The 26,748-nt window shown below is 41.0% G+C and overlaps 2 protein-coding genes across 3 annotated transcripts in view; both read left to right on the forward strand.

Annotated features, from left to right (window-relative positions):
* Window positions 1-16,505, forward strand: part of LOC120728659 (protein kinase C beta type-like) — a 38,314-nt gene extending 21,809 nt beyond the window's left edge. The window contains exons 4-17 of one of the 2 annotated variants that reach the window (XM_040023707.1): window positions 31-142; window positions 3,190-3,318; window positions 3,696-3,852; window positions 4,162-4,296; window positions 4,439-4,535; window positions 4,644-4,787; window positions 4,900-5,073; window positions 5,269-5,360; window positions 6,875-6,937; window positions 7,039-7,177; window positions 7,269-7,349; window positions 7,462-7,569; window positions 8,037-8,177; window positions 15,270-16,505. In XM_040023707.1, coding sequence (XP_039879641.1) covers window positions 31-142; window positions 3,190-3,318; window positions 3,696-3,852; window positions 4,162-4,296; window positions 4,439-4,535; window positions 4,644-4,787; window positions 4,900-5,073; window positions 5,269-5,360; window positions 6,875-6,937; window positions 7,039-7,177; window positions 7,269-7,349; window positions 7,462-7,569; window positions 8,037-8,177; window positions 15,270-15,422 — 1,725 coding nt within the window. In that variant the 3' untranslated portion in view covers window positions 15,423-16,505. Of the gene's footprint in view, window positions 1-30; window positions 143-3,189; window positions 3,319-3,695; window positions 3,853-4,161; window positions 4,297-4,438; window positions 4,536-4,643; window positions 4,788-4,899; window positions 5,074-5,268; window positions 5,361-6,874; window positions 6,938-7,038; window positions 7,178-7,268; window positions 7,350-7,461; window positions 7,570-8,036; window positions 8,178-8,610; window positions 11,752-15,269 lie in introns of those variants that run through there. The other variant, XM_040023706.1, reaches the window with a different exon arrangement.
* Window positions 16,506-23,450: 6,945 nt separating this feature from the next.
* Window positions 23,451-24,187, forward strand: LOC120728663 (voltage-dependent calcium channel gamma-3 subunit-like). The gene has a single exon (XM_040023712.1). It carries the CDS (start codon window positions 23,537-23,539, stop codon window positions 24,116-24,118), a length of 582 nt encoding a protein of 193 aa, XP_039879646.1. The 5' UTR covers window positions 23,451-23,536; the 3' UTR covers window positions 24,119-24,187.
* The last annotated feature ends 2,561 nt before the right edge of the window (window positions 24,188-26,748 follow it).

Below are 26,748 nucleotides of genomic sequence, written 5' to 3' on the forward strand. Positions count from 1 at the left end.
ACTCAAGCATCTTCTGTCTCCTCTTTACAGGATCCTCGTAGTAAACACAAGTTTAGGGTCCACACTTACTCAAGCCCCACCTTCTGTGACCACTGTGGCTCCCTCCTGTACGGGCTGATACACCAGGGAATGAAATGTGACCGTAAGTACATGAATATCTGCCTGTGTTTCAGAAAGGAAGCCTTGTGCTTTAGAAGCTTGCATTTTACGCTCTTTTTAAACCTTGCTAGTACTGAGATGGACCCCCATTTCCCTTTATAGGTGCCTTAATTCTTTGTGGCACAGGTGCTGGAAACATTTCTCAGAGATACTGGTCAATAATGACATGAGAGTATTGATGCTCATCTACCGAGCATCTGAATAACGCAGCAGAAATCAGGACTCATCCGACCAGACAACATTTATTTTCTGATTTTCTCTTGTCTTATTTTGGTGAACCCGTGTTAACTATAGCCGTGGTTTTCTGTACTTAACTAAAAAATGTCCTCTGGTGTGGTCTTCTGCTGCTGCAGCCAATCTGCTTCAATGTGAGGCTCTTCTGCAGAGATGCTCTTCTGTATACCTTGAATGTAACAAGTGGGGATTTGAGTAACTGTTGCCTTCCTCTCAGCTCAAAGCAGTCTGGCCATTCTCCTCTGAGCTCAACAAGGCATTTTCACCCAGACAACTTCCGCTTACTGGATATTTTTTCTCATTTTTTTGACTATGTGGGAAAATCCCAGCATATCAGCAGTTTCTAAAATACTCACACCAGTCAGTTTTGCACCAACAACCCTGCCTCATTGAGAAACATTTAAATTTTGTTTCTTCCTCATTCTTGGCTTGAACTTAAGCAGACCGTGTTGACCATGTCTGCATGCCTAAGAGCACTGAGTTGCTGCCATGTGATTGGGTGATTTGATACTTGTATGGAAGTAGACTACGTTTAGAAAATGAAATCTGGTTGTTTCTCACATTTACGAGATGGTGTAAAAAAAAAAAGAAAGAAAGAGGAAGACTTGAGGAATTGGCCACAAGTTTCAGGTTTTTGAGATTTCTTCACTTCTGTGGTTAAAAAAAAAAAAGGCAAATTCAGTGTGTTCAGTTTTTCACAATGTAGATGAGCACGGGCGAAAAAACTAATGCTGTTGCAGCATAGAGTGCAGCACAGGATACTCGGGCAAAGATCAACATTTCTGTCATCTAGAAGCTTTTCATTTGACAATAAAAGTTTATGCTGAAACTGATGTTCGTTAGATTATATCTGATCTGATATCAGATTTATCAGTTCTTTTCCTGTCCTGATCAGTTTTTCTACTACAGAAGCTTCACTCTGTCGTTAATGCTTTACAACATTAATGACACACATATTGCTACAGCTCCAGCTAAAGTTAAAGCTTCCACTGCTGAACACTGACTGCAGTTTGCATGCATACTTCACAATAATCAAGCTGCTCATAATATTTTCCCCCCTCCATTTCTTTAGTTGTGTCACAAACTGTTTGTGTTGGCACGAAGAGGAAGTAGGTTACCTCTCTGCAATGCTATACTCAGGCCAGCATTATTTAGTGGGCAGATGTTTCCTCATTGTGCTTTGACTTTGCATCATGAAAATACTAGAGTACCTTATTTGACATAATTTACAAGCGGGTTTGGTTATTTATTAATCCATAGAAACACTCGAGTTGTTCATTAATTGTAAATGTATAATTATCATACAGAAGATGAGACTTATTTCTGTAAGTGTTGGCAGACAAGCACAAGTAGTCTTCAAGGTTTACAGTCTTTTAATGGATTAATGGTTCTCATGGGTGTGTTTAGTGCCTGTTGGAGATAATACATTGAAATCCACGGTCACAGAAACATTATTGTTAATGGAAAAGAAAACCTACAGAGAGCAAGAGATTAACTTCTCACTCTCCACCTTCAGAACCTCAACACCACCCACTGATTCAACAGAGTGGAGCAAAATGTGGTACATCAGAAATGTCTGCCATCTAGTGGACGTACCGAGAAATGACCAAGGGTTATTAGACTTGTCTGTGTTCTTGCATTGATCAAATTGTTTCCCACTTACTAGTCTGTAAAATAATGAGTTTTGCTTAAACTGTGTTCTACTCTCACTGTCCAGATTTAATGTTTAGCTGTGCCTTTTATTACCGAAGACAAATTTTTAAACTGTTCTGACCAACCTGTGTATACAACACATGGCTTTAGTGTTGGTGCTCTTCGGCCCTCAGGCATTTTCTCTGGGCCAAGGTTCATTTAAAATGGACTGAGGCAAAGTGGAAACCTGTTCTGTGGTCAGACGAATCAAAGTCTGAAATTTATTTTGGAAAACGTGGACGCCACATCCTGCAGACCATCCGGCTTGTCATCAGTGCTCAGTTCAAAAAGCCTCCATCTCTAATTGTATTGGAGTGCATTACTGTATATGGAATTTGGCAGCTTGCACAACTAGAAAGGCAACATCAGATGACATCTTCTACAGGTGAGGCCCTGCATATTTCACCAAGACAATGCTAAACCTCATATTACAGCTATTACAACATCATTGGCTCCATAGCAGAGGAGCCCAGGTGCTGAACTTGTCTCCCTGCAGTCCAGTTCACCAACTGAAAGGATTTGGAGCATCCTCTGATCTCAGATGTTTGCAGACTTGCTGTTGCTACAGTGGTAGACATGCCCCTGTATTGAGAAGTGTTGCTCCTATCAAATTCATAATGAGCCAGTATATTTTTCTTAAAATGGTACATTTGATGTTTTTCTGTGTTCTACTATGAAGAAAGTATGGATTTGATGGATGGATCTGTTTTTATTTACATATGTCAGGGACTATAGGATGGCTTTGGGGGTGGGTGAGGTCACATCTCTGGTTGCTCTGACCTAACGAGTATGGGTGATATTTGGTCTGGTGTTCGGGATCTGAGAGTTCAATAGTTTTCATTACTTTAAGTACCCAGCATATTTTTACTTATTATCTAACTGTCTCCAAATTTACCTCTTTGTTTTTTTTGATTAATTTTTTAAGCCCCCCGTGTCTGTTAGGGTGCAGCCCTTAAATCTCTTTTAATCTGGCAATAAGGCACTGAAAGCCTTCCGGTAATTACTTTGGGGGGGTTTAGGGCACAGACTGTCACATGTTAGACAGACTGTGATGATTGTGATTCATAACCAACCTGCACAATTTTCCTCTCTCTCTCTGTTCAGACTGTATGATGAACATCCACAAGCGATGTGTCGCCAACGTCCCGAGCCTGTGCGGGACGGATCACACGGAAAGGCGAGGACGCATCCACATCTCTGCGCAGATCACTGACGACACTCTCACCGTCACCAGTGAGTGCTCCCACACACACGAGCGCACTGAGTGCCTCTCAAAGCTCTCTGCCAGCCTAAGACTAAAACCGGAAACTCCATTAGTTGATCAATGATCCAACGATTGACCCACATTGCCACTGGGGCATGCAGCCACGTGCCAGCGCTCCCTTTCAGACAGCTGTGGATTGATTATGGAACAGAAACTAAACTGTTGTTAAGTGTTGTCTAATGTGGCCAGAGTTATTTAGGGCAGGCTGAAGCTTTAGACATGGATGGGTTGCGCTAACACTTTGGGAAAGGACAAATTGCGGACAGTCTAAAAGTGTGTTTTATCTTGGGATCTTCTTCTGGCACTTATTTGTATTCATGTCCTCAACCCCCCCCCCCCCCCACAGTCAAAGAGGCTAAGAACCTGGTGCCCATGGATCCCAACGGCCTGTCAGACCCCTACGTCAAGCTCAAGCTGATTCCCGATCCCAAGAGTGAGAGCAAGCAGAAGACAAAGACCATCAAATGCTCCCTCAACCCCACGTGGAACGAGACCTTCACTTTGTGAGACACCTTTTTGTTGAACATAACTTGCCTTTTGATTAAAGTTACTCACTTGGCCTCGTTTTGAGTCGCATATGTGCAAAGCTAACTGGAGCTCGTGACCCAGTCCTCTCTCCTCCTCCTGTTTGTGCTCGTTGTTTTTCGAGCTATTCTCGGGTAGGAAAGGTATGAAAAACTGTGATTTGCTGCATTGTTTTTAAGTTTGTACAGAGAGAGATGAGAGGACTGTGATCTCAGGTTTTCATTTTTAGTTATATTAGGAACGCGCTTTATCTTCCATTTGACTGTCCTCCATTTTTTTCCTTTTAGCAACCTCAAAGAAACTGACAAGGACCGCCGTCTGTCAGTAGAGGTCTGGGACTGGGATTTGACCAGCAGGAATGACTTCATGGGATCACTGTCCTTTGGGATCTCAGAGCTACAGAAACAAGGGATAGATGGATGGTGAGAAAATTACACAGGTGTAACTAGAAATGATACAGGCAGGACGTGCAGGGGTGTGAATGTTTAGGAGGCTTTGTTGTCATAGTCTGGTGATAATCCTGGATTTTGTCTGGCAATGCTCTGCTTTCATTCTGGGGTTTAGGTTTAAGCTGCTGTCCCAGGAGGAAGGAGAATACTTTAATGTCCCCGTCCAGCCAGATGGAGAGGACGGTAATGAGGAGCTACGGCAAAGGTTTGAGGTAAGACTCACAGAAATCGACGAGAATGACGACTGGTTTAATTTGTGCTCTTGCCTATTTCTTGTTCTCTAATAAACTACTTCTTCCCCATTTTAATTCTCTCTCTAGAGAGCGAGAGTGGGTCCAGGGAAGCCCACTGACTCCTCTTCTTCCTCCTCGGTGTGCAAGTACGACAGCAACGGCAATCAGGACCGCGTCAAGCTCTCAGATTTCAACTTCATCATGGTTCTGGGCAAGGGCAGCTTCGGCAAGGTGGGGCACGCGTCAGTAGAAATGTGATGTTTCTGATGTAAACATGGCAGCCGGTGGGCAGAATGAAATCTCTTTAAAACTCACTGATTTCCTTTGGTTGACTCCCTCAAAGGTGATGCTGGCTGAGAGGAAAGGCACAGATGAGTTGTACGCCATCAAAATCCTGAAAAAAGACGTGGTGATCCAAGACGATGACGTGGAGTGCACCATGGTGGAGAAGAGAGTCCTCGCCCTGTCAGGAAAACCACCTTTCCTCACTCAGCTGCACTCATGCTTCCAAACCATGGTGAGACAGCTTGAAGCGAGACCAGCTTCTTTCTTATCTTTTATAATGTTATCAGAGTGCTTTCCATGGTTTGTTTGCTTTGGTCTGTTTACTGTGTAAATTTGAACTGTGTAATTATCAGCCTGTCGGTAAACTGTGATTCTGAATAATTTATTCCTCTCTTCTGGTCTCCTGCTTCTTCTTTATTGCTCCTAGGACCGATTGTATTTTGTCATGGAGTATATTAATGGAGGAGACCTTATGTACCATATCCAACAGGCCGGCAAGTTTAAGGAGCCTCATGCTGTGTGAGTGCATGCATGCATGCGCGCGCGCGCGCGCACACACACACACACACACACACACACACACACACAGACAGTGAGTTTGATCAAATCTAGAAGAGAATCAAGCATTTCGATGCTCTTAAACAATCCCCCACTTAAGAAACTCAATGGTGATTAACAAAACAGAATTTGGCATCCAGACATTGCCTTTCCTTAACTAATAAGTTTAGTTTCACATCAAAGTTGATGTGCCACCATTATTATCTTGTTTTTGCTTCTCCTCGTCTGTTCTTGCTTTCTTACTTATAAGTGATGCAACAATACTCCAGATCTCCAAATCGCACTTCAGGACTAAGATAACTTTGCATATTCACAATTCCAAATAATCCTTTTTTATACATTACTGGATCTCGGTGCAGCTCGTCAGTTAATTCACTGTCTCAAACGAGTAGTTTTGGCTCTCCTCTTCCTTCCATTAAGTCAGCCACACTTTGATTGGCTCCATCTTGCAAACAGAAGGTTTGAACAGCTGTGTTCCTGTGATGACCTCATTAAACATATCTGTTCTCATTGACTCAGTGTTTAGTCTGAAAGAAGAGCTTTTGACTTACATTGAGTGAGATAAAAAATTGCCATTTTATCTTCATATATAGCTGGAGAAAAAAGAAATTTGACCCCCCTTGTTCACTTATAAAAGAAATGAACAGTCTTTATTTTTATGGTAGTTTCATTTTATTTCCCGTACTGCATGATTGAGGAAAAAAAAAAGAAAAGTGTAATATGTGCCCAATAAACATAACAGCTCAGGGAATCTTAGGGACTAACTACCACCGCTCCACTTGGCTCATTAACGTAAGCAACATGTGCACGTGGCTAATTAGCATGACATTACATAATGCAAGTTAACAGAGCTATTTCTCAGCCTGTATCTACACACATGGTGTTTACACAAGCACAATCAAAACATGCCCTTAATAGGAAATGTTTAAACAGATGGCGAGTTAAACTGTGTATTCCACCTCAAAGCTTTGCTAACATAGCTCCGGTGTTAGCTACAGGGATGAAGCAGCACCTACCTTTTTCTGCCACTGTTGTCACATAATCCTTAACTGTCTGTATTTACATTCATGCACTCAGCAGCTGGTCTTCACATAATGCTGGCATCTTTGTTAAAGACTGTGCAAACTTAAGGTCAAGATAAACCTTTACCAGATGACAGGTTAACAGGTACTTCCTGTTTTAACACTTGCGCAGATCCGTGTATGAGGAGAGACGAGTTCCTTTGCAGTAAAAGCTCTGCAGCTCAGAAAGGTTATACATTACTTAAAGTGGCAGCCAAAACTGTTATAAAATGAACTTTTTATGCATTTTGTATGTTATACTTACAAATGTTGATGTTTTTGTCATTCGTGGTGCTTAAAAAAATGAAAATGCATGAGGCACACTTTAACCTCTCTGAAGGGCTTCAATAGGAGAGATCAGAGCATCACCAAACGCACCTTACAGTTAAAGACGGATGTTTGCCTCTGTTTTAGGTTCTATGCTGCTGAGATTGCCATCGGCCTGTTCTTCCTTCACTCCAAGGGCATTGTGTATCGGTGAGATGGTTTTTGAATCAGCTCGGCTACTCGCGTGTAGTTTCTGGTCCCTTTTAGTTTACAGATGTGAGTAACATCTGTGCGTTTGGATGTTTTTGCAGGGATCTGAAGCTGGACAATGTGATGCTGGACTCTGAGGGCCATATAAAGATTGCAGATTTTGGAATGTGTAAAGAAAACATGCTTGATGGCGTTACCACAAAGACTTTTTGCGGGACGCCAGACTACATCGCTCCAGAGGTGTGTTTTACGGGTTAGCCACTGTCTAGTTGTCGATTGGTTTATTTTAATCTTTCAGACATTGATTGCAACCCTATTCTTTCTCTTGCAGATCATAGCCTATCAGCCTTATGGGAAGTCTGTGGACTGGTGGGCTTTTGGAGTCCTGCTTTATGAAATGCTTGCTGGACAGGTTTGTATTCATCTACTGCTTACCCTCTTAAATTATTATTATTATTATTATTATTATTATTATTTTACCAAAACAACAACTAAAAAAAGGGTCTGCATTTGTGCCTCTCTAGCCGCCTTTCGATGGTGAAGATGAAGATGAGCTTTTCCAGTCCATCATGGAGCATCACGTCTCATACCCTAAATCCATGTCCAAAGAAGCAGTTGCTATCTGCAAGGGGGTAAGAAAACATGCTTGTATGCGCATACATGCAGGGTAACTCCTAATGTGGCCCCTGAAACCTCTGCTTGTTTTTCACTCTGAGCACTGGAGGGTTCGTCATATTATAAAGGCTGCTGCGTGTTAGTGCGCACCCTCCAGCAGTGAGGCTGAACTGCCTCTTAACAGCTCGTGGCAGCAAACGATGATTGTACTTGTTTATTTGGCCTCCACACCTCCTCATCTGTGATATCTTTTTATTTGTTTACTAATGCGTTAAATAGTTACAGTACACATTAATAAAGATCACTGTTTTTCATCTCATTAATAATATTTTGCATGACATAATGACTCTGCATTGCTGTGTTTTAATTTAAAAATGCTGCCTTTATGTAATGCATACATGCTACAGATTGATTATGGGTCCGTTTTAAAAAGACTAAACGAATACGACTCATCTTGCATTGTATGTCTGTGTGTAATCTCTAGCTGATGACCAAACACCCGGCTAAGCGTCTGGGCTGCGGCCCAGAAGGTGAGAGAGACATCAAGGAGCACGCCTTCTTCCGCTACATAGACTGGGAAAAACTGGAGAATAAGGAAGTCCAGCCGCCTTTCAAACCGAAAGCTGTGAGTATATGACACGCTGACTCACTTCAGCTGTTCACTTTATCAGCCTTCACTAAATGCCTTAGAAATCTTTGCACAGTAGTGAAGAAAATGCCACAGTTTGCTCAAACCTTTAAGGTAAGTTATCAGGATTAGTTTGCTCATCCTTCAAACCCAACCATCACCTGCCGTTGGTCACTACACTCACCAATGCAGAGCTGATTTATTTATTTATTGTGAGTGTAGTCACCAATGATGAAGGCAGATGTCACCTGGCTCACGTATGGACCAATGGAAATCCACAGTTTCGGCTGTGAATGATTTGATTGGTTGATGCCATATTTTAGTTGTATTTCTCTTTTTTCTCTTTGTTGTTTGTTGTCCTTTTTTTCCTGTCATCCTTCATCAAACTCACTGCATCCCCCCCATCTCTCTCCTCTCCTCTCCATGGCAGTGTGGGCGTGATGCGGAGAACTTTGACCGCTTTTTCACACGCCATCCCCCAGAGCTGACCCCCCCAGATCAGGACGTTATAGGCAACCTGGACCAGCAAGAATTCCAAGGCTTCTCATTTGTTAACCCTGAGTACTCCTACACAGATCACTGACCATGCGGCATATTACTGGTCTGCATTAGTATCTCTTGCACCACACATACTGTACAAAAAAATAAATAAATCACAATTTCATATTTCATATTGTATTTGGAAGGGTGAAAGAAATCACTCAACATTTTGGGAAATGTGTCTTTTCCTTTTAACTCATCACAATTTGATAGCAAATAATATCACTCTAGTGTTAATGTACGTGGCGTTGTAGCTAGGTAGGGATTAAGCCTCAGTCACACACTTCCCAACCCCCTGGCAACGTAAAATGTGTGTTCTCTGACTGGTTGGACTGGTTGCTGGCTGTTGCTAGGTAAAAGCGTTGCACAGAGGTTGCTGCACCCAAAACCTGCATGCTATTTCTACGTGGAAGATGCCAAATATTTTCTATAGTTACTCTCCAAATTTTAGTGAAACTTAAAAAAAGACAGTTTGCATTCAAAGGAAAAGTCGTGCTTTTTTAAATATTTTGGTTGCAGCAGTAAGACACAACTTTTTGCATTTTGCAAGTACTGTGAGTCTTTTCAGACAAATCTGCGTGTTCCATATAAGCTAACTGCATGGAGGTTCTCAGCCCACAGCCCTCTTTGTGACCAATTTCACCTAGCAACAGCCAGCAACCTCTTACCAACTGGTCACAGAATACATGCTTTTCCTTAGCATCAGGTGGTTACCAGGGGTTACTGACCAGCAGTTAGCATTAAGTTTGGAAGCACCTAGAAATGGCTAGCCTGGCTCTTTCTAATCTCAACAATAAGGTAACCAGAAGTAAAGCAGATTAACATGTCTCTGTGGTTTTACAGATATGCAACACAACAAAGCTGCGAGTTGTGGCTTAAACTCATAAACAAAGCAGTACAACTGTCTCGCTTTATGGGGAAGCTAGCAAGCACACTAGCACAGATATCCTGGTTGGTAAAATAGTGTTATATGATATAAAACCTCCCTAAGATGCTTAAAGGACATCAGTGGCCTGTAAGGAAAGAGCCACATGACAGATGATGACACTGAAAGGTAGTATTTAGCTGTCCTTGAGCAAACTGGTTGATTTACCTTCTGGCACTGCTGTAAAGTTTGATAGGTAGCACATAAACAGCGACACATTAAAAGTATAACTCCTAAACAACTTGATTACCAACTTTTAAATATTACAAAGCAGGGTGGTATCTTTTTAGTTAATATGTAAATATTAAAAATAAACATTCCAGTCTGTCATACTTTTTGTGCAAATTAGCATGAATTTGCACAGTTAAACTGCTAGCGAGCACAAACGGTTAACAATGCTAAACATTGAGTAACAATTTATATTTTGAAGATTGTTAGCTACAAACAGTAAAACATTAGTCTAGCTGCCAGGGTTTTTTTTATACACATTGCGCAAAGAAAAAAAATTAAAGACTTGGTTAGCAGTTAGCCACTAGCTCCTTAATCTAGCTCTGCTAACCCTCTCAGTTGAATAACCTTTGCCTTGCAGGTTGCTACATTTGCTTCAAAGATTAAAACATTAAATAAAAGATTTTTGTGTAGTTAATGGTAGTTATTGTTGCCACATTAGTGAGAAGAACCAGGCTAGCTGGCCCCCGCAGCTTCCATTTTTCACAGTAAACCAGGCTAACACCTCTGCATAAACATGGGTGATATTTATCATCTCATCTGACTTTCAGAAAAAAAATTGAATCGGATGTATTTCTTGTATTTCCTAAATAATGTTCACACATGAAATGCAGACAGGTGCTCCACTGAAATGCGACTAAAATAATCAAGTGTCAAGGTGCCAGTAGGCGGCTAGTCTTGTTTGCAGCAGCGACACTGTTCTGAGTTTATTGTAGTTTAGCGCGTCACGTTACACTGCTGCTCTTGTAGCAGCTCTACTGGCTGTATTTTTATCTTTAGTACAGACATGTTGCTCGCTCCTAAATGCCACACGGCTGCTCACACCGGCAGGCTGATGTCGGAGTCAGACCTCAGGGCCGACTTTAGCCTGCTCCGTCTCTATGTTGCCCTCCTTTGTAATTGCATATTGACTATGACAACCTATATTGATGAGTGTACTATGATCACATGTTGGTAATTCATGCAGTGTAAGTGAAAATTGACCAATTGCTTTGCTATGATTGTTTGACTACTAATCATTTTTCCGAATGTTTACTTTTGTCTAAAATCTGCATCAACTTAGTGATTTTTTTTTTTTTAAATTTCATTGTTTGTTTGTTTTGTTTGTTTTTGTTTTCTTTCTTTTTTTTTTAAAGCTCTTCTCATGATCAATTTCCGAAAACAATCTCCACAGTTACACTGTTTTTAATGACAGAGATCATATCTCTTTGCTTGTGCACAACCATCTTTGGAGAATTTCACATATGATGAAGGTGTTTAGAGTTTTGTGAAGTCGGTAGTCTGTTAGCTTACAGAAACAGGATGTCCAAAAGTGCCAAAATAAAGTCCAGAATTCACAAGGCTGTGAAACAACTCAACTGTGATGAAGGCAGCCATTTTGTGCCATTTTGCAGTTCATGTATAATTATGATATGCATTATACTTTCTGTTCACAAGTAATACAATATCCCATAATTTTCATATATCAAATGAACTGTCTGAGTTGTATTAAACTTTTGTAACTGTGTAACGATGCAGGGTAGTAACAGTGTGTCAAATGATGTTCTTTGAGCTCGTATCAAAAAGAAAAGAAAAAAAAGAAGAGACAGGAAGGCGATATCAAAGGGTTTGTTTTACAAAAATGCTTCTTGAAAAACTATTCTTCCAGATGAAAAAGCGCTTATTGTGATGATGGCAATGGTGAGGAATACATGTTGAAATAACAAGAGAGAGTGCAGAGAAAATTATACATATATATATATATATTGAGTTCTATATATCAGAGAGATACTGTATTTGGATACATTGTTTCTGGATGAGAGAGATGCTTCAGTGGATCGTGTAATTGTCCTGTATGACTGGAAACTGATAATATACTCACTGATGCCTACCAGACTACTTCTGCTGTGTCTGCTTTGTTAATGTTGTTGCACCCAAACACAGTGCATCAGATACCCCCATCCAAGCAGAGGGACCACAAATTCTCAGTGGTCTGTGAAAAGTCCCCTAACTCATCACATAAATTCAGACTTGGTTTGGGAAAAGTGTCATTTAACACACATACAGTGCAGAATAGCAACAGCTAATATCTGCTAGGCTGCCCTCATTCACAATAGTTATGAAAGCTTTAGCACAATTTTTAAAGCTTTCCCAAAGACCAGAGACGGATGGATGTAGCTACAGTGATAACACGCACTAGTTAATGAAGCGCCCAGTTTAAAGCTTCTGCCACCAACGACAATAAAACACCTTTTTTTTCTGACAAACGAGATAACTAAATAAAAGCTATGATCAAAATGCCCCTTTGACACTTTTGTTAGTGAATAAAATCCAAACTGATTGGGCTGTGTAGAAAGGCAGGATGAGTTTGGAAGTGATCCAATCAGAAGTAATCTCCCATGCTTCTGGTTTCTCATGAAAACGTGAAAAGATTTTAATGCTTGAGATGAAGGAAAGAGCAAACATATGGAAACATTTCACAGTTGATGTCAAGGGAAATAAGACGCTTTGTAAACCATGTGGAGCAGCTCTCACCGGTAAAAACACATTTACACTTTATAATTTAGTCGAATGAACCAACTTTGGGTTTAGTCTGTGATAATCTTTTATTTAGTCGACAAAAACTAAAAGAATTTGGATGCCTAAATAATGATTGAAACTACATTTTTGTAATAAAAAGACTATGCTCATGCTCATTGGCTAACGACTAATAAATCACAATGAACCGTGTACCAAGATTTTTAAAAATTATCATCTTTTTAATTCAGTATGACATGAAAGGAGTGACTGAGCAGATAAACTGGAGCAGGAAAATGTTTACTGAGGTAAAGTCAGGCGCTTTGCCCTTAAATTTATAGAGGACCGGAAGTCATTTTTTTCAATTCCAGATATCGCCCCCTGCTGGCTGTTAAAAAGAGCGCAAGGTTACGGCACAGTTTTAAGCTACGTCCTTGTTTTACGCTGTCTGTGGTCGAGACATAGTAGGACACTAGTGAGCCCTTTAAAAGGTCAGTGTAGGAAATTTCTGTATCTGGATTTCGTTTGCGTCACATGGCTGTTACTGTTGTCTGAGTTGAGGTTGGACTGCCGGGCAGTTGCACATTTTATATTTGTTGACGCATCAAATCATTTAAAATGGCTCTGCTGTGATACTTGGTCAATAGTGAAATTACTACTCCTGTATTTGAATGGAGTCTTCTTACATCTGGATGCTCGACTATTTTGTGAAAACACCTGCACCAGCTTTATGAAGGTTGAACCCACCGCACGGCCAAAATAATTCTAATGGTGTCATGTAGACGTATGAAAAGTTTAATAAAAATGTATAAAACTTGAATGGTTTGTGACTGTGACACCTACAAAATTTAATCAGTCACAGGTTTAAACTGATTTATTAGCGTCTTTAAAGCTTGTGACACATAAACCATCAGTCCGATTTATAATTTGAAGAGCTTAGGGTTATCAAAAACATAAATCCAAATATACTGTGTGATTATTGTTACTCAGTCTCCTTACACCAATTTTTAATCAATGAATCAATGAAACACTCTGAAGCCACAAACATACACTTGCTTCATGCACTAATGGTGAACACATGGACCAGTGGTAGAGATGGGGAAAGTCATTTCAGCTGGAAGCCCTGTGATGAAACGAGGAGGTAGGAAACTAAAACTGTGTGTGTGTGTGTGTGTGTGTGTGTGTGACTCGTGTGTCTTGGGCTCACTGCTTCACCTCCCTGTGTGAAATCCTTTCGGTTGTGGTTTGGTCCTCAGCAGGTCTCTTTTATCGATCCTCGTCTGCTCTGTACTGGAACATTTCCTCTGTTTCTCTCTGGCTCTGGAAGTTTGTCTTGGGTCTTTCTGCATCTGTGCTGTTGAAGTTGTCAGAAGTTGTTCTGGGTTCGTCCGCAGGGTGTGTTTTGTTTGTTATCCACTTGCTTTCTCAGTCTATTTGGAATCTGATCTGTTGTGCTCAGTCTAACAGTTTTGGTGGTGCCACCTTTTACTAGTGATCAGAGGTGTGGACTACACTGGACTCTGACATCAAAACGCACACGCAGCCCACACGACTGATTCATAAAAAAAATAGCCAGATGCTCATATGACACTGAAACAGATGATGACAGGAAACCTTAAAAGACCATTAAGAAAATGTGAGGATATCAGGATACCAAATCAGTTTGAGTGTTCATATGAATGTTAGATTATTGTTTTAACTTTAAGTCCTTTGACCTGAAATGACTTTATATCACCTCAACCCAAAGACTAAAGCTGACCTGATCAATATAATCACATTATGACCATTTCACAGAGTTTCCCTATTAAGACAAACTCAAGGGGTCGAGAGTCTTCATTTGCCCTCAGCTCTACGAAGCGTTTTTCCACTCATCACTCATCCAGGTGACTTCTTCAGTCTCAGCTGACTGCAGGTTTCCCCAACCTTATAAACAGTACATTTGCACAATAACTGAAACCAGCCCAATAAATGAACATTGGGCTGTGAGGTCAGTTCCTTGATCATTAATGCACAAATTGTCATGACCATTGATCAAAGACCATGAGTACCATTTACAGAGAGTTGGGGAATGGTAAATGGCCTGTATTTGTATAGCGCTTTACTAGTCTCTAAGGACCCAAAGCGCTCTACACAGTCAGTCATCCACCCATTCACACACTGGTGATGGCAAGCCACCCTGGGGCCCACTGACAGAGGCGAGTGGAATGGCTGCAATCTCAGCATTTTAAGATGGCAAAAGATATACCGTTAGGGCCCCCCCCCCCCCCCCCGATTCAGAGATGGTCTTTCCCTTTCCGTGTAAATGGCTTTCTTGACTCTGCGCTCAAACCAGCGTTCCTCCCTGTCCAGGATGTATACATCCTCATCCAGATGAACAGAATCAATCTTTAGGATTTACTTACCTGATTCAGCATCAATCAGTTAAAGTGTCATGACTGTGGACATGTATAATCAGTCCATCATTGGTCATTTACACTGCAGAGAAAGAGTAGCAAGTGGAGCTGAGGCCTCTAAACTTTAAGCCAAAAACACCAGACCGCAGCTCACTGAAGCAGGTTTTCAGGATATTTTAGTGTTTTATGGACTGATTTTGAATTCATCACATGATTTTGCACGTTGAATTTGACTTTCTAGACTTCAGGCACTAGACACTGACTTTGTCCCACCTCTGCAAATGATCAAACTGTGTCTTTGCTTGTGTCACAAGTATTTGCCTCCTCCTCCACGCTTCATCTTTGTGCTTTTTCTAACATAGATGTTCTAATTCCTTGTTGTCAACCCTCTGTCTGAACCGCCTTTTTAAAAAAAAAAAAAAAAACCTCTTTTACAAATACGCTCTAACTTTATTCTCTTTCTTCCTTCTTTCTGTTTTTATTTTTTTTTGTGCGTGTGTGTGTCAGAAAACACGCAGAGACGTCTGCAACTTCGACAAGGAGTTTACAAAGATGGTGGTGGAGCTGACGCCAACAGACAAGCTCTTCATCATGAACCTTGACCAGAACGAGTTTCAAGGCTTCTCCTACACCAACCCAGAATTCATCATACAAGTCTGATGACTTCCGGCTGGTTAGAGGCCGGACTTTACTCCAGCTTGTACAGCCCAGCCACATTTCATTAAAGACCCATCCAGCATCAGATCAGGACTCAGAGCCGCGCCGTCTTCAGTCTCGACCCACACCAGCATCTAAACTGGGCAATCATAAACCGTCACATTAGCTCCACAAACACACAGACAGCAGTGTGAAACAAAGCCCGCTGGTGGCCAGTTTCCAGAAAACTCCAGGTGGTTAGCATTCCCAGTACCTCACAGTGAGCCGGTCAGTACGAAGAGCAGTGATCAAGAGTCACAGTGAATGTGCTAATAGTGTGTATGTGCTCTATTGATCACCAACAAGAGTGTCTGTTTACTTGATTTTCTTCCCTTCAGCCTGTGGAAGTTGCATCATGAGCCTGCAATGATCAATATGTACATGCTCACTCACACACACGTGTGTCTGTGCAGGCTGCGGTTTGGAGGAAGGTTGGTTATGAATTCAAAAAGCTCTGATTTATAACCTCATGTCTAAGTTAGTCCTGAACTTAGTCTTAAGCACGTTTCGTCTTCCAAATTGATGCAAAAAGAAAAATTAAAAAAGGAAAAAAAAAGACCCCCCACCCCAAATGCCTGTTTCGGCAGAGATATTTAAAGACGTCTTTCTCTAGCTTAATCTCTTTCTCTATGGCACTGTGTACGTATGCGGTGGGTTAGTGCTGTAGGCCTATACAGTCTTTGTGGTGCCGCTCCTCTATGCATGCCATGTTTGTTGGTCCAGTAGTTTAAAGACTTGCTTTCGACCTCTCGGACGACGAGGGGGGACCTCGTCAGGTGTCCAGAGTCAGTTCTGAAATATCCAAAATCAAAGTTTTAGTTCCCACTCTGAATGCTGTGTCTCTTAATAGTGTTTTGAATATGCGTGGCTACACAGTTTGCTTTACAAAGCACGGAGCAAAGACTGTCTGGCTGTCTGTAAATGAGCGTATTGATGTAACGGTGCTGTATGACCTGTGTTTGTGTGTATGTGTGAATAGGAATGGGATGTAGAGCTAGAAGTGTTTTTCATGTTATCGTGCACTTCTCTACTATTCCTCCACCCCCCCCCCCCCCCCCCGTTCTCTCTTCCCCCCTCCTCCTCCTCCTTCCCTTAAATCTTCTTTTGATCTCCCCCCCCCCCCCCCCCCCCCCCCCGGTTAACGTTCATATCATTTTAAGGAAATGTGATAAGACGAGAAAGACAGAGGGAGGGCAAAAGATGGGGGAGTAAAGTGTTAACTATGCAAAAAGGCAGGAGGAGGAGGAAGTGGGCAACTTTTATTAAGCAACCAAGGGATTGTGTAAATGGACAGTGTACATGTGTTGCATGCGCTGTCTTTACCTGCGCGTGAGAGACACCTGCAGAAAGATGCATTAAAATGAATTATCATAAAACATTCCAGAAACTCTGGCTCTCTTGTGTTTTTCTCCTTTTTTGCCTCTTTTAACTCCATTTTACACAAAAAGATATCAAAGACAATCTTGTGATCGTGCTTCATTTCTTACCGAGATGTATATTATGTCTGCGATGGAGAGGAGGGATTGTTCTTGAAAGCGATACAGATTTTTAAATCTGTATTGTATTCTTGAAATTAAAGCAGCTATAATGAGCAGTTCTATAGTTGTAGTGATAATAAGTATCAAGTGGCTCTGTGAGAACATGAAATAAGTCGCTTGGACGGATGAATCTGCAGAGTATTACAGCCCGATTCTGCTTACAGCTCCTTGGAAACTATTATTAACACTTATCAAATGTGCACATTTAACTTCTCAACAGAAACACTGTGTTCAAAGGCCTGCTGTGCAAGTTCACCAATGACATATATATATAATAATGTGCGGTTTAGTCGAGAAGCTGAAACGGTGATTGATCATAACAGAACATTTTACAGCGAGGAAGCTCGTTGGTTGGGGTTGATTGCTTTTGCTTCTTCACACACATGGCCACTCACTTTGCAAAGCCTTAAATAGTCACATCCTCATTTATTCTTTTAATCACTTGTATGATATTCTTGTGGAGTGAATACTGATGACAATATTAATATTAAAGGACATGTAATGAGTAAACCTGGCCAAAGAAAAAGCCCCATGAGAGTTCTGTCTGTCTATTTAAAAGTGTTTTCAAAATGGTTTTTTTTCTACCTGATTATGCATTATTGGTTATACATACAGCATACATACAGTCATGGCACAGAGAAAGTATACTTTTTCCTTTTCATTGTATCATTGTCCTGTTGCAGATCTTGATTTCAGTCGAGCTTTAGCTATCAGAGAGATGGCCTCGCATTTGAGTCTAGAATACTTTAGTATGCAGAGGAGTTCATGGCTGATTCAATAACTAGAAAGGCGCCTGAGTCCTGATGCTGCAAAACAAGCCCAAATGCTCACTCCTCCACCACCGTGCTTGACGGGTGATATGAGATGTTTGTGCTGATTGGTTTTCACCAAATGTGGCTGCTTCATCTTTCAGTTGTTCCCTTTAGGGGTCCTCTGTCACACCAATCCTCTGCCCGTCCTCCTTCATTACATCATGACCCTCCTCTGATTCTTAAACATTGACCATCCCTCCTCTTCACAGGTCCAAACTTCCCTCTTTAACTTTTGTCTCCAAACAGCTCAACCTGAACTTCCCTTTTACTCTTTATCCTTCTGTCAGAATACACCCCTAACACTCCCCATTCTGTCTGCACTTTTCGCTATCCTACATTTATCCTCCTCTTTTACTTTATTCATGAAACCCTCAACGCACACCTTCCACCTTCTCAACACACTCTCTTCACTTCTTAGTACATTTCCATCTCTATCACATCCTTTCTCTGCCTCTCCCTTTCTTAGTGTCCAGCCTCACAACTCACTACAAGCCTTTTCCTTTGCCTTTGTCACCTCTCTCTTTGCTGTACACCTAGCCTCCCAGAACTCCTTCTTCATCTCCCTAATTATCCAACTTCTTCTTTGCTGACCTCTTCCTTATGACCCTTCCCAGATTGATAGACAGCCACAGATGCTTCCCTAACATCATTGCTGATGCTCCAGAGCAGCAGACTGCCAAACGTCTGCTTTGGTAGAAGTGTTCGCACTTGTTGATGATCGTTTAATCAAGTGCATTTGAATAGCAGCACCTGGCCGCTCCTTACGCTGATACGTTTTCTTCCCACAGAGTGCTTCTAAAATTATGGCTTAATTTTTGTTAAATAACTACACAGTGTAATATGTCATGTGTTCTTGTTTGTTTGAGGTTGTATTTAAATTTTTTGAAATTATTTTCCTTCTCATATCCTCGTATGTAAAATCTAAAAACTGACAGTTTGTGCTCTTCTTTTTACCATGACTGTAACAATGACCAAGACTTTATATAAGAGGTGAATTTAGATCCTAAATTTGAAAGGAGGCGGTGACTCCTGTCATTGCGTAAATCTCATATTTTAGTCACAATATAAAATGGAAAACACATCAAATGTTTGAATTGAGAAAATTTGCTGTTAAAATTTTGATTGCAACAACATGTCTCAGAGGAGTTGGGGAAGAAAAGGCTGGAAAAGTAAGTGGTTCTAAAAGGAAATATTTTGCAGTTAATTAGGTTAACTGGAAACAGGTCAGTAAGACTATTGGGTATAAAAAGGAAATGGTAGAGAGGAAGAGTTTCTCAGATCTAAAGATGGGTAGAGGTTCAATCTGCAAAGAGTTTCAGAACGTTCCTCAGTGAACGGTTGTGAAGACTTAGACTTATTTCATCATCTATATTGCATAATATCATCAAAAGAGTCCGAGAATCTGGGGGAAATCTTGCTGTGTGCAGGAGACAAGGCAGAAAATCGATATTGGATGCCTGTGATCTTTGAGCCCTCAAGCAGCACTGAAATCAAAACAGGAATGACATTAAAATCACTGCATGGGCTCAGGAACACTTCCTGAAAGCGACATCTGTGAACACAGTTCATTTTATAATCCAGTAATGCTGCTTAAAGCTCAATCATACAAAGAAGAAGCCACATGTGAGCATGATCCAGAAACGTCTCCATCTTTTCTGAAGCGATACTCACTTAAAATGCACTGAGGCAAAGTGGAAAACCGTTCTCTGGTCAGATTAATCAAAATTTGCTAATTTTTGTATTTTTTCAAAAACATGGATGTTGCATCCTACAGGCTAAAGAGGAGAGAGACCAAAGAAGCTCTGCTGTAGTGTTCACGGGCACTTATCTCCACTTTAAGACTGAATTTAAAATGTAAAGCTGCCTTTTTGCAGTTCTATATTGAAGTGTTTTTAGGCTGAGCTAAAGGTTTTATTGTGTCTTTGCCAGAAAATAATGCGCACTACTTTCTGCTCTCTTGCTGCTCTCCATGGTGCTGACCTGGTGGACTATGAACTGGTTTGCATGAGGCCTGTGCTATTCTTAGTGACAGGGACACACACACACGGACAAACGCACACACACATACAATCAGACAGGCGGGGTCATTCTGCAGACTGAGCCCGTGCAGAGTTGGGCTACAACAAACTAGAACGAGTCGAGAAACGTGCCGCTGATGCCATTTTCTCCAGACTGCTTTCCTCTATCATTTCCTCCAACTTTCAGCGCCGTTTCTTTACTTGTTCTGCACAGCCAACAAGATGACATCAAGCTTCTGTGCCTTTAACATGGAAACATCTTTGTGAACAAAGTTTTATAGTTTAGAGGAAAATGGGGCGGCAGAAGATGTGCTCGGAGTTTCCTTCCTGGATCAACTCAAAGATCAGACACAGAGGGAAAGTTTTGAACAACCTCTAAACTCTGCCAGACTCGGTCCTCAGAGGGAGGAGGAGACATGAGGGTGTTTAACCGGGGTGTGATGATGCTTCTGACCACAGCAGGGGCTTTCTGTGCCTTCAGCCTCATGACCATCGCCGTGGGAACGGACTATTGGCTGTACTCCCGAGGGGTGTGCCGCTCTAAGACCCTGAGCGACAACGAGACGGTCCGCAAGAACGAAGAGGTCCTGACCCACTCCGGTCTGTGGAGGACCTGCTGCACGGAGGGTGGGAGTCACACTACACCTGCATGTGGTTTCACATTAGAAGCTTCTAAAACAGCCCAGAGTGAAACACAACAAAAATGGTCAATCTAAACATAGTAAATATGCACTATGGTGTGTTTATGTGACTATGACTTGTTAATCTAATAAACTAAATAGGATATAAATGGGCAACTCAATATTAAATAGCAATAACACTGTCGGTTCTTACAAGCAGGCCTCTATCGGCTGATTATATAAACAAAGATGTGCATCGTGTTTCTCTATCGGGTGATAATTGCTACATCGATAAATCATACAACAGCAGCTACATAGTAAAAGTATTACAAAGTATTACAACATAGTAATAGTATTACAAAGTATTACAACATAGTAATAGTATTACAAAGTATTACAACATAGTAATAGTATTACAGACCTGAAAATGTTCGGCACTCAACAGTTGAGTGGAGTATTTATATTCTGTATCACGAAAAGTAGAAATCCGACATAAAAATACCCTGTTATAGTGATTGTAACTATAAATATGTGACTAATATGTGAAAACTATTTTTTACTTGCACTGTGCAGATGATACCACTATACATATAACAAATGTTTGGTACATAAATTTTAATTTGTAGTTAGTTGGTAAATAATGAAGTAAAAATGTTAGATTTCCTCATACGTGATAACAAATATTGTTTCAGGCTTTTTTAAATATTTGATCTTGACTAGACTTCACCAAGATTTCATTAAAGACTCTTTGCAGACAAACGCCATTTAAAATACTCCTGAGGCCATCTCTCCTTTTTTATAGCTTCATTAAACTCTTAAACACAGAAATCATTCAGAGGAAAAAGGCTTGTTGTTACAGACATCTCATATTTGCACTTTGATGCCTCTGTGATTAGATTTTGATTGTTTGCTGGAGTCATGAGGACACATCTTAAAGAAGACTATAGAGAAGGTTTAGCCCTCGCTATATGATGGATAGAAATGACATTTTTAATTATTCATTTCTCTTTAATAGCACTACCAATACTTCTCTCACCCTATATCCTTGGTTCTGTTTTGCTTTGCTAAGTTTCTGAATGAAGAGAAAATGCTTGGCTTTTCGATTTCCTCCTCACTTCCCTTGCATCCCCTCCCTCTGCTGCTGCCCCTGCCGCCTGTAAAACCAAGCCAACCTAAAAAAGGTTTAATGGAGAGGAAACAGAGCATGCAGAGGTCATCAGTGCTTTAACAGTCTGGTGTGACTGCGTGTTGGTCAGTTAGCCTGCATTGCAAAAAAAGCCATAAACAGGCAGATAGATGAAGATAATCGTGATGCATGAAAAAAGCGCTCAGAGACAAATTTGTTGTTGAGCCAGATGGAGACAGATGATCTGATCTCTTGTTTCTAATGTGACAATAATTTGAATAACTTTACACCTCACATATTTTCTCTCAGCCCTATTCGCCGCAGCTTATCTGTTGTTAATGAATGAGTTTTGTTTTGGTAACCATGGGGACCGAGCCACATCATCGATACTGGTCAATCAGGGCGGGCTCACAGGGACACATTTGTCAATACGATCCTGTGTGCGCAAATACTAAAAGGCATCTCGCGGCCAAAGGTTACAAAGGCTGATGTTTGTATTTCCAGGCATCATTATAATGCATCAGAGCCTTCACGGCTTACGAGGGTTATTATCTGTCTGTGCCATATACAGTAGCGTTGAGCGATAGTGGAATATTTGTCTTTTCACTTGAGACAAGCTAAAACTAAAAGTGATCACATGACATGAGTGAGTGTGGACAGCCACTGCAACACTGTGTCTTCCAGGTTTAAAATCTGATAGGCTGAACAAGTGAAGCCATAAAGTGACTCTTTGGGCATGCTCATAACTCACAAGCACAATATAAACACAGTAAAGGGCCACAAGAGGGCACTGATTCATGTTAAACGGTTAGAAGGTGGACAGGTTGAGTAAAAACCGACCTGAGAAGATACCTGTGCTTATTTTACATTTGCATCAAGTACAGAAGAAGAGGGAGACATGGGAAAATGACAAAGCTGAGCAACTTTTGTTACAAAATGATGTAATTGTCTGATTTTCTGTTTTCAGGGACATTTCAGGGTGTTTGCAAGGACATCGATCACTTTCCTGATGATGCAGACTACGAGCAGGACGCTGCTGAATACTTACTGCGTGGGTATCAAATAATTGCATGAACTTTTAACAGCTGTGATGACAGTGTGAGGCATTTGCGTGGTGTCTTAATACCCTCGTTCTCCTGTCCTCTGCACAGGAGCGGTACGAGCCTCCAGCCTCTTCCCCATCCTCAGTGTGGGGTTATTATTTCTTGGGGGTGTCTGCGTAGCTGCCAGCGAGTTCTACAAGTCACGCTATAATGTCATTCTCACTGCGGGTATACTCTTTGTCTCTGCAGGTCAGACACACAGAGTTGTTTCAGCAGCATGATTATTATTGTGACTCTTCATTCAGTCCCTTATTAATTCTGAAACACAGAATTAAAAGCTTTTTGTCAGTGATGTTAGATTTTATGTATACCCCCTTTTTTTTTTCTTTTACTGTTATTAATTATGTTTTTCTACGTTAGTCTTTCTGGTATTTTATCTTTTTAAAAAAAACATTTATTTTCTTCAGGTGTTTTAATGGTTGTACTTTCTTGTTGGTATGGAGGATCAAAAGGGCCAAAAATAAATAATGATTGAACGACTCAATAATTCTCTATCATTACATTCATCAAAAGTAATATTAACAGCAAAAGGAAATAAAACAATTTTTTTTTAAAAAACACAATAAAATAAAAATAATGGAAATAAATGGAAATTAATTTAAAGGTAACAAAAATACAAAAAAATAAGAAAATCAAATAGAAACAAGAATTGGTATCATATTTAATTAATTATTGTATTCATTCAGCATTTTTTAACCATTATTGTTATTTCTGGTGCATTTAACTGGTGTCTTTAATTTTTTTTAATTTAACTAATTAAATTTACATTTTTGCACTTTTAGTCCTCCATAGCATGTAGCGTGTCAGTCAACTGCAAAAATTCCTCCACAAATAAACATCTGACTGACCCTCTTCATCTCTATGAACACTACTGCAGGTCTCAGTAACATCATTGGCATCATTGTGTACATATCAGCCAACTCAGGTGACCCCAGCCAGAGCGACAACAAGAAGAGCTACTCCTACGGCTGGTCCTTTTATTTCGGAGCTCTGTCCTTTGTGCTGGCTGAGATGGTGGGCGTCCTGGCAGTGCATGTGTTCATAGAAAAACACAGACAGTTGCGCACTAAGGGCCGGCCTTCGCTCATGAAGCCGCCCATCTCTCGAAGCTCATCGTATTACCGCAACCGTTACTATCAGAACCGCAGCCGCCGGTACAGTTACAGGAGCAACCACAGCGCAGGGGACCCGCACTCCTTCCGAGCATCACTCAGCCGTGACCGGGAGCCGTCCATCTCCGCTGAATCTAAAGTCACCACCATGGCAGGTTTGCCGAAACCAGTGTCAGTGGGCTCAGAGTTCATGCTCTACGCTTTAACCTCGCCTCTCAAAAACAGTAAGATAGACATGGCTGTGGATCATTTCACAGCTGCAGCTGCTCACAACAACACAGAGATGCTGCCTGGAAACTGCGCTTCCAACAGGAGGACCACACCTGTCTAAGAAGAGAGTCCCTGTAAGGCTGAACGTTAGTCGGAGGAGAATAAGCTTTCTCATGTTCTTGCTTGCAAAAGAGAGACATTGTAGACAAGTGCAGGGCTTAGCCTGCCAAATATTTTTTTTATGAACTCTTCAGTCAGTCATATGTCAAGAAATAGTGGGAAAACTGCCATTACAATCTCCCAGAGTCAGTCCAACAGTCCAACACCAGGATATAACTTGGGGTGCAATCAGAAAGTCCAGTTACTCCAACCATTAAAACCAGAAACCATGTCTGGTTTAAATTTAGCCAATCTCCCCTTCAAGTCTGCTCCTTCTGCAGCTCTGGAATTAAATGGGTGGTGCATTATGTGGTTCAGTGGTTTGCACAGAAAAAGGTCCTGGGTTTGAATCCACTGGCTGGGGCCTTTCTCTGCGGAGTTTGCATGTTGTCCCTGTGACTCTGAGTGCTCACGTTTCCTCCAACAGTCCAAAGATGTGCATGTTAAATTCTGATTTGTCAGGCTCTCTGTGTTACCCCTGTGGCAGATTAGCAACCTGTTCATGGTCTCCTCAAACTCTTGCCCCATGACAAGCTGAATAGGCTCCACCAGTGCAAGGAACAGTTTGGAGTGAAAGTTCCCCACATGAAGGCAGTGCATCTGATTAGAATGACAGTTATTTCTTAAGATATTTGCTGGGGCTTGCACTAATTCAGAATGAAATCCGGGATGAGAACTTCAGTGCGAAGCTCTACTCTAAAACCTGAAGCGTCCAATAGAGTATATCTGGTGGAATCAACCTGAACTGGTTGCTTCCAGTCTTCAATCTGCAACTAGCTGCAACTTTTTCATCTTTCACATAATTATATATAAGCTAAGGGGTCAGCATTTTGACATGGTGGAGGAGATCCAACATGCACTGTTGAAAGAAAAGTTGAAGTGGTCAGAACAGGGCGTGCAGGGAAGGGTTTAAAATAGGAGCTGTAGGCTTGCAGCACTGCCCAAAGACATGCCCTAATAGGGAAGATGTGTCACATTTAAATCAGGTTATGGTTCACAAGCTGGCACCGCAGAACTTAATGATTGCATCTCCTGATGAAACAAAGCAAGAAAATAAAGCTGTTTGAGATGTTGAAATCAGAGGGACCTTGTCGTTTTTTACTGGAACAATTTTAAAAATGGTCCATCGATGATTTAAATAGTTGCAGAATGTTGTGCAGTTAATTCACTTATCGTTTCAGTTCAAGCAACCAGCTGATCTGTATATTTGACACTCGGAGGAAAAATCAAAGCAAACAAAAACTGAACTTTTAAAAAATAGATTTGTCTCAGTTTTTGTGAGTGTGTGTGTAGTAATAGTCAGTCAGAGAGAGAGAGACAGAAAGGGAGAGGTGCCCGTGAGGAAATAGAAACATTTACAGAAAATACAAAACGCATGAAAGCAACTGAGAATGAATGAATGAATGTCCTGTTCCTGTAGCCTCATTTTTTGTGGACCTATTGCAGAAGATCGAAACCCCATTAAGTGCATTCGAACTCTCTCTGTCTCTCCATGTGTCTAATTGTGTGGCTGAGTGAGTTTTTGTAGCATGTGAGCGTGCATAAGCCCACTGAAAGGGTCTGCCCTCATAGTTATGCCACTTTCTATATGCCTTAAAGAAAGCTTCAAAATTCACATCACAAAAGGTGCTTTTTTAAAATTGTACAGGACATCTCAGTTTCTGGCATCTGTATTTGCAAGAGAAACTAAGAGAATATTCAAACACAACCCAGCACAGAAGCAAAGGTTTGAACAATACTGATAAACAAAAACAGTTTATCAAAAAAAAGTGACCTCTCCTGTGCTGAGTAATATCAGGGCCTTATTGTGCCTGAACATGCATGAATTAGCTCCGTTACATCTGATGGCAGGGCAGCACAAACAGACACACGTCTGAGAAACCTCAGGTGTTACCATGGCAGCAACGGGATTCAGGCTAGAATTCAAGGTAGGTTATGAATACGCTCACACAAGAAATTACCTGAAAGCACAACTGACTACTTCGGCTACTGTTTCAGCTCCACAAGCTATTTATCGCTACTACACTGCACAGAGTCTACTGTCCAAGGATCCACATGGAAGTATTTAAGTACTATTTCAAATATTTTTACTAAAAGTAAAAAAAAAAAAAGTGCAAACAAAGGATTCAAACTAATGCCTCAAACAGACTGGAGCCTCTAATCAGAAAGCTTCAATATAATTTAGTTACTAAGCAAACAAAAGTTAAGTTAATGAATAAATTACCAGCAGAGACCAGCCTGCTGTGTCTGAAAGGAGAATGGTGAAGCCAAAGAGACTGATAACATCAGGCCAGCTAACATCAAGATTTACATTTCTTGGGCAATACTCTACAGAAAACTTTTGAACATGGTAAAAAAGGTCAAGAGTCAAGAATGGACAAGAATCTATTGAAAATTTCAGCAGACCAATTTTTATATATAACTGTTGAAGTGAGAGCCGAGTAGGCTTAATATTATAGCTGGATTGGTTGGTTTTGTCTGCTGATTAAATTAAACGAAACAACAAGTTTGATCACAATCTGTAAAACCAAAGGAGTGCGCTAAAAGTCACTAAAATGTTTGGCATATCAAAAGAACTGACGAACCAACTTT

Source organism: Simochromis diagramma, unplaced genomic scaffold (genome assembly GCF_900408965.1).
Source record: "Simochromis diagramma unplaced genomic scaffold, fSimDia1.1 OVJJ01000302.1, whole genome shotgun sequence".
In the NCBI taxonomy this organism is placed as follows: Eukaryota; Metazoa; Chordata; class Actinopteri; order Cichliformes; family Cichlidae; genus Simochromis; species Simochromis diagramma.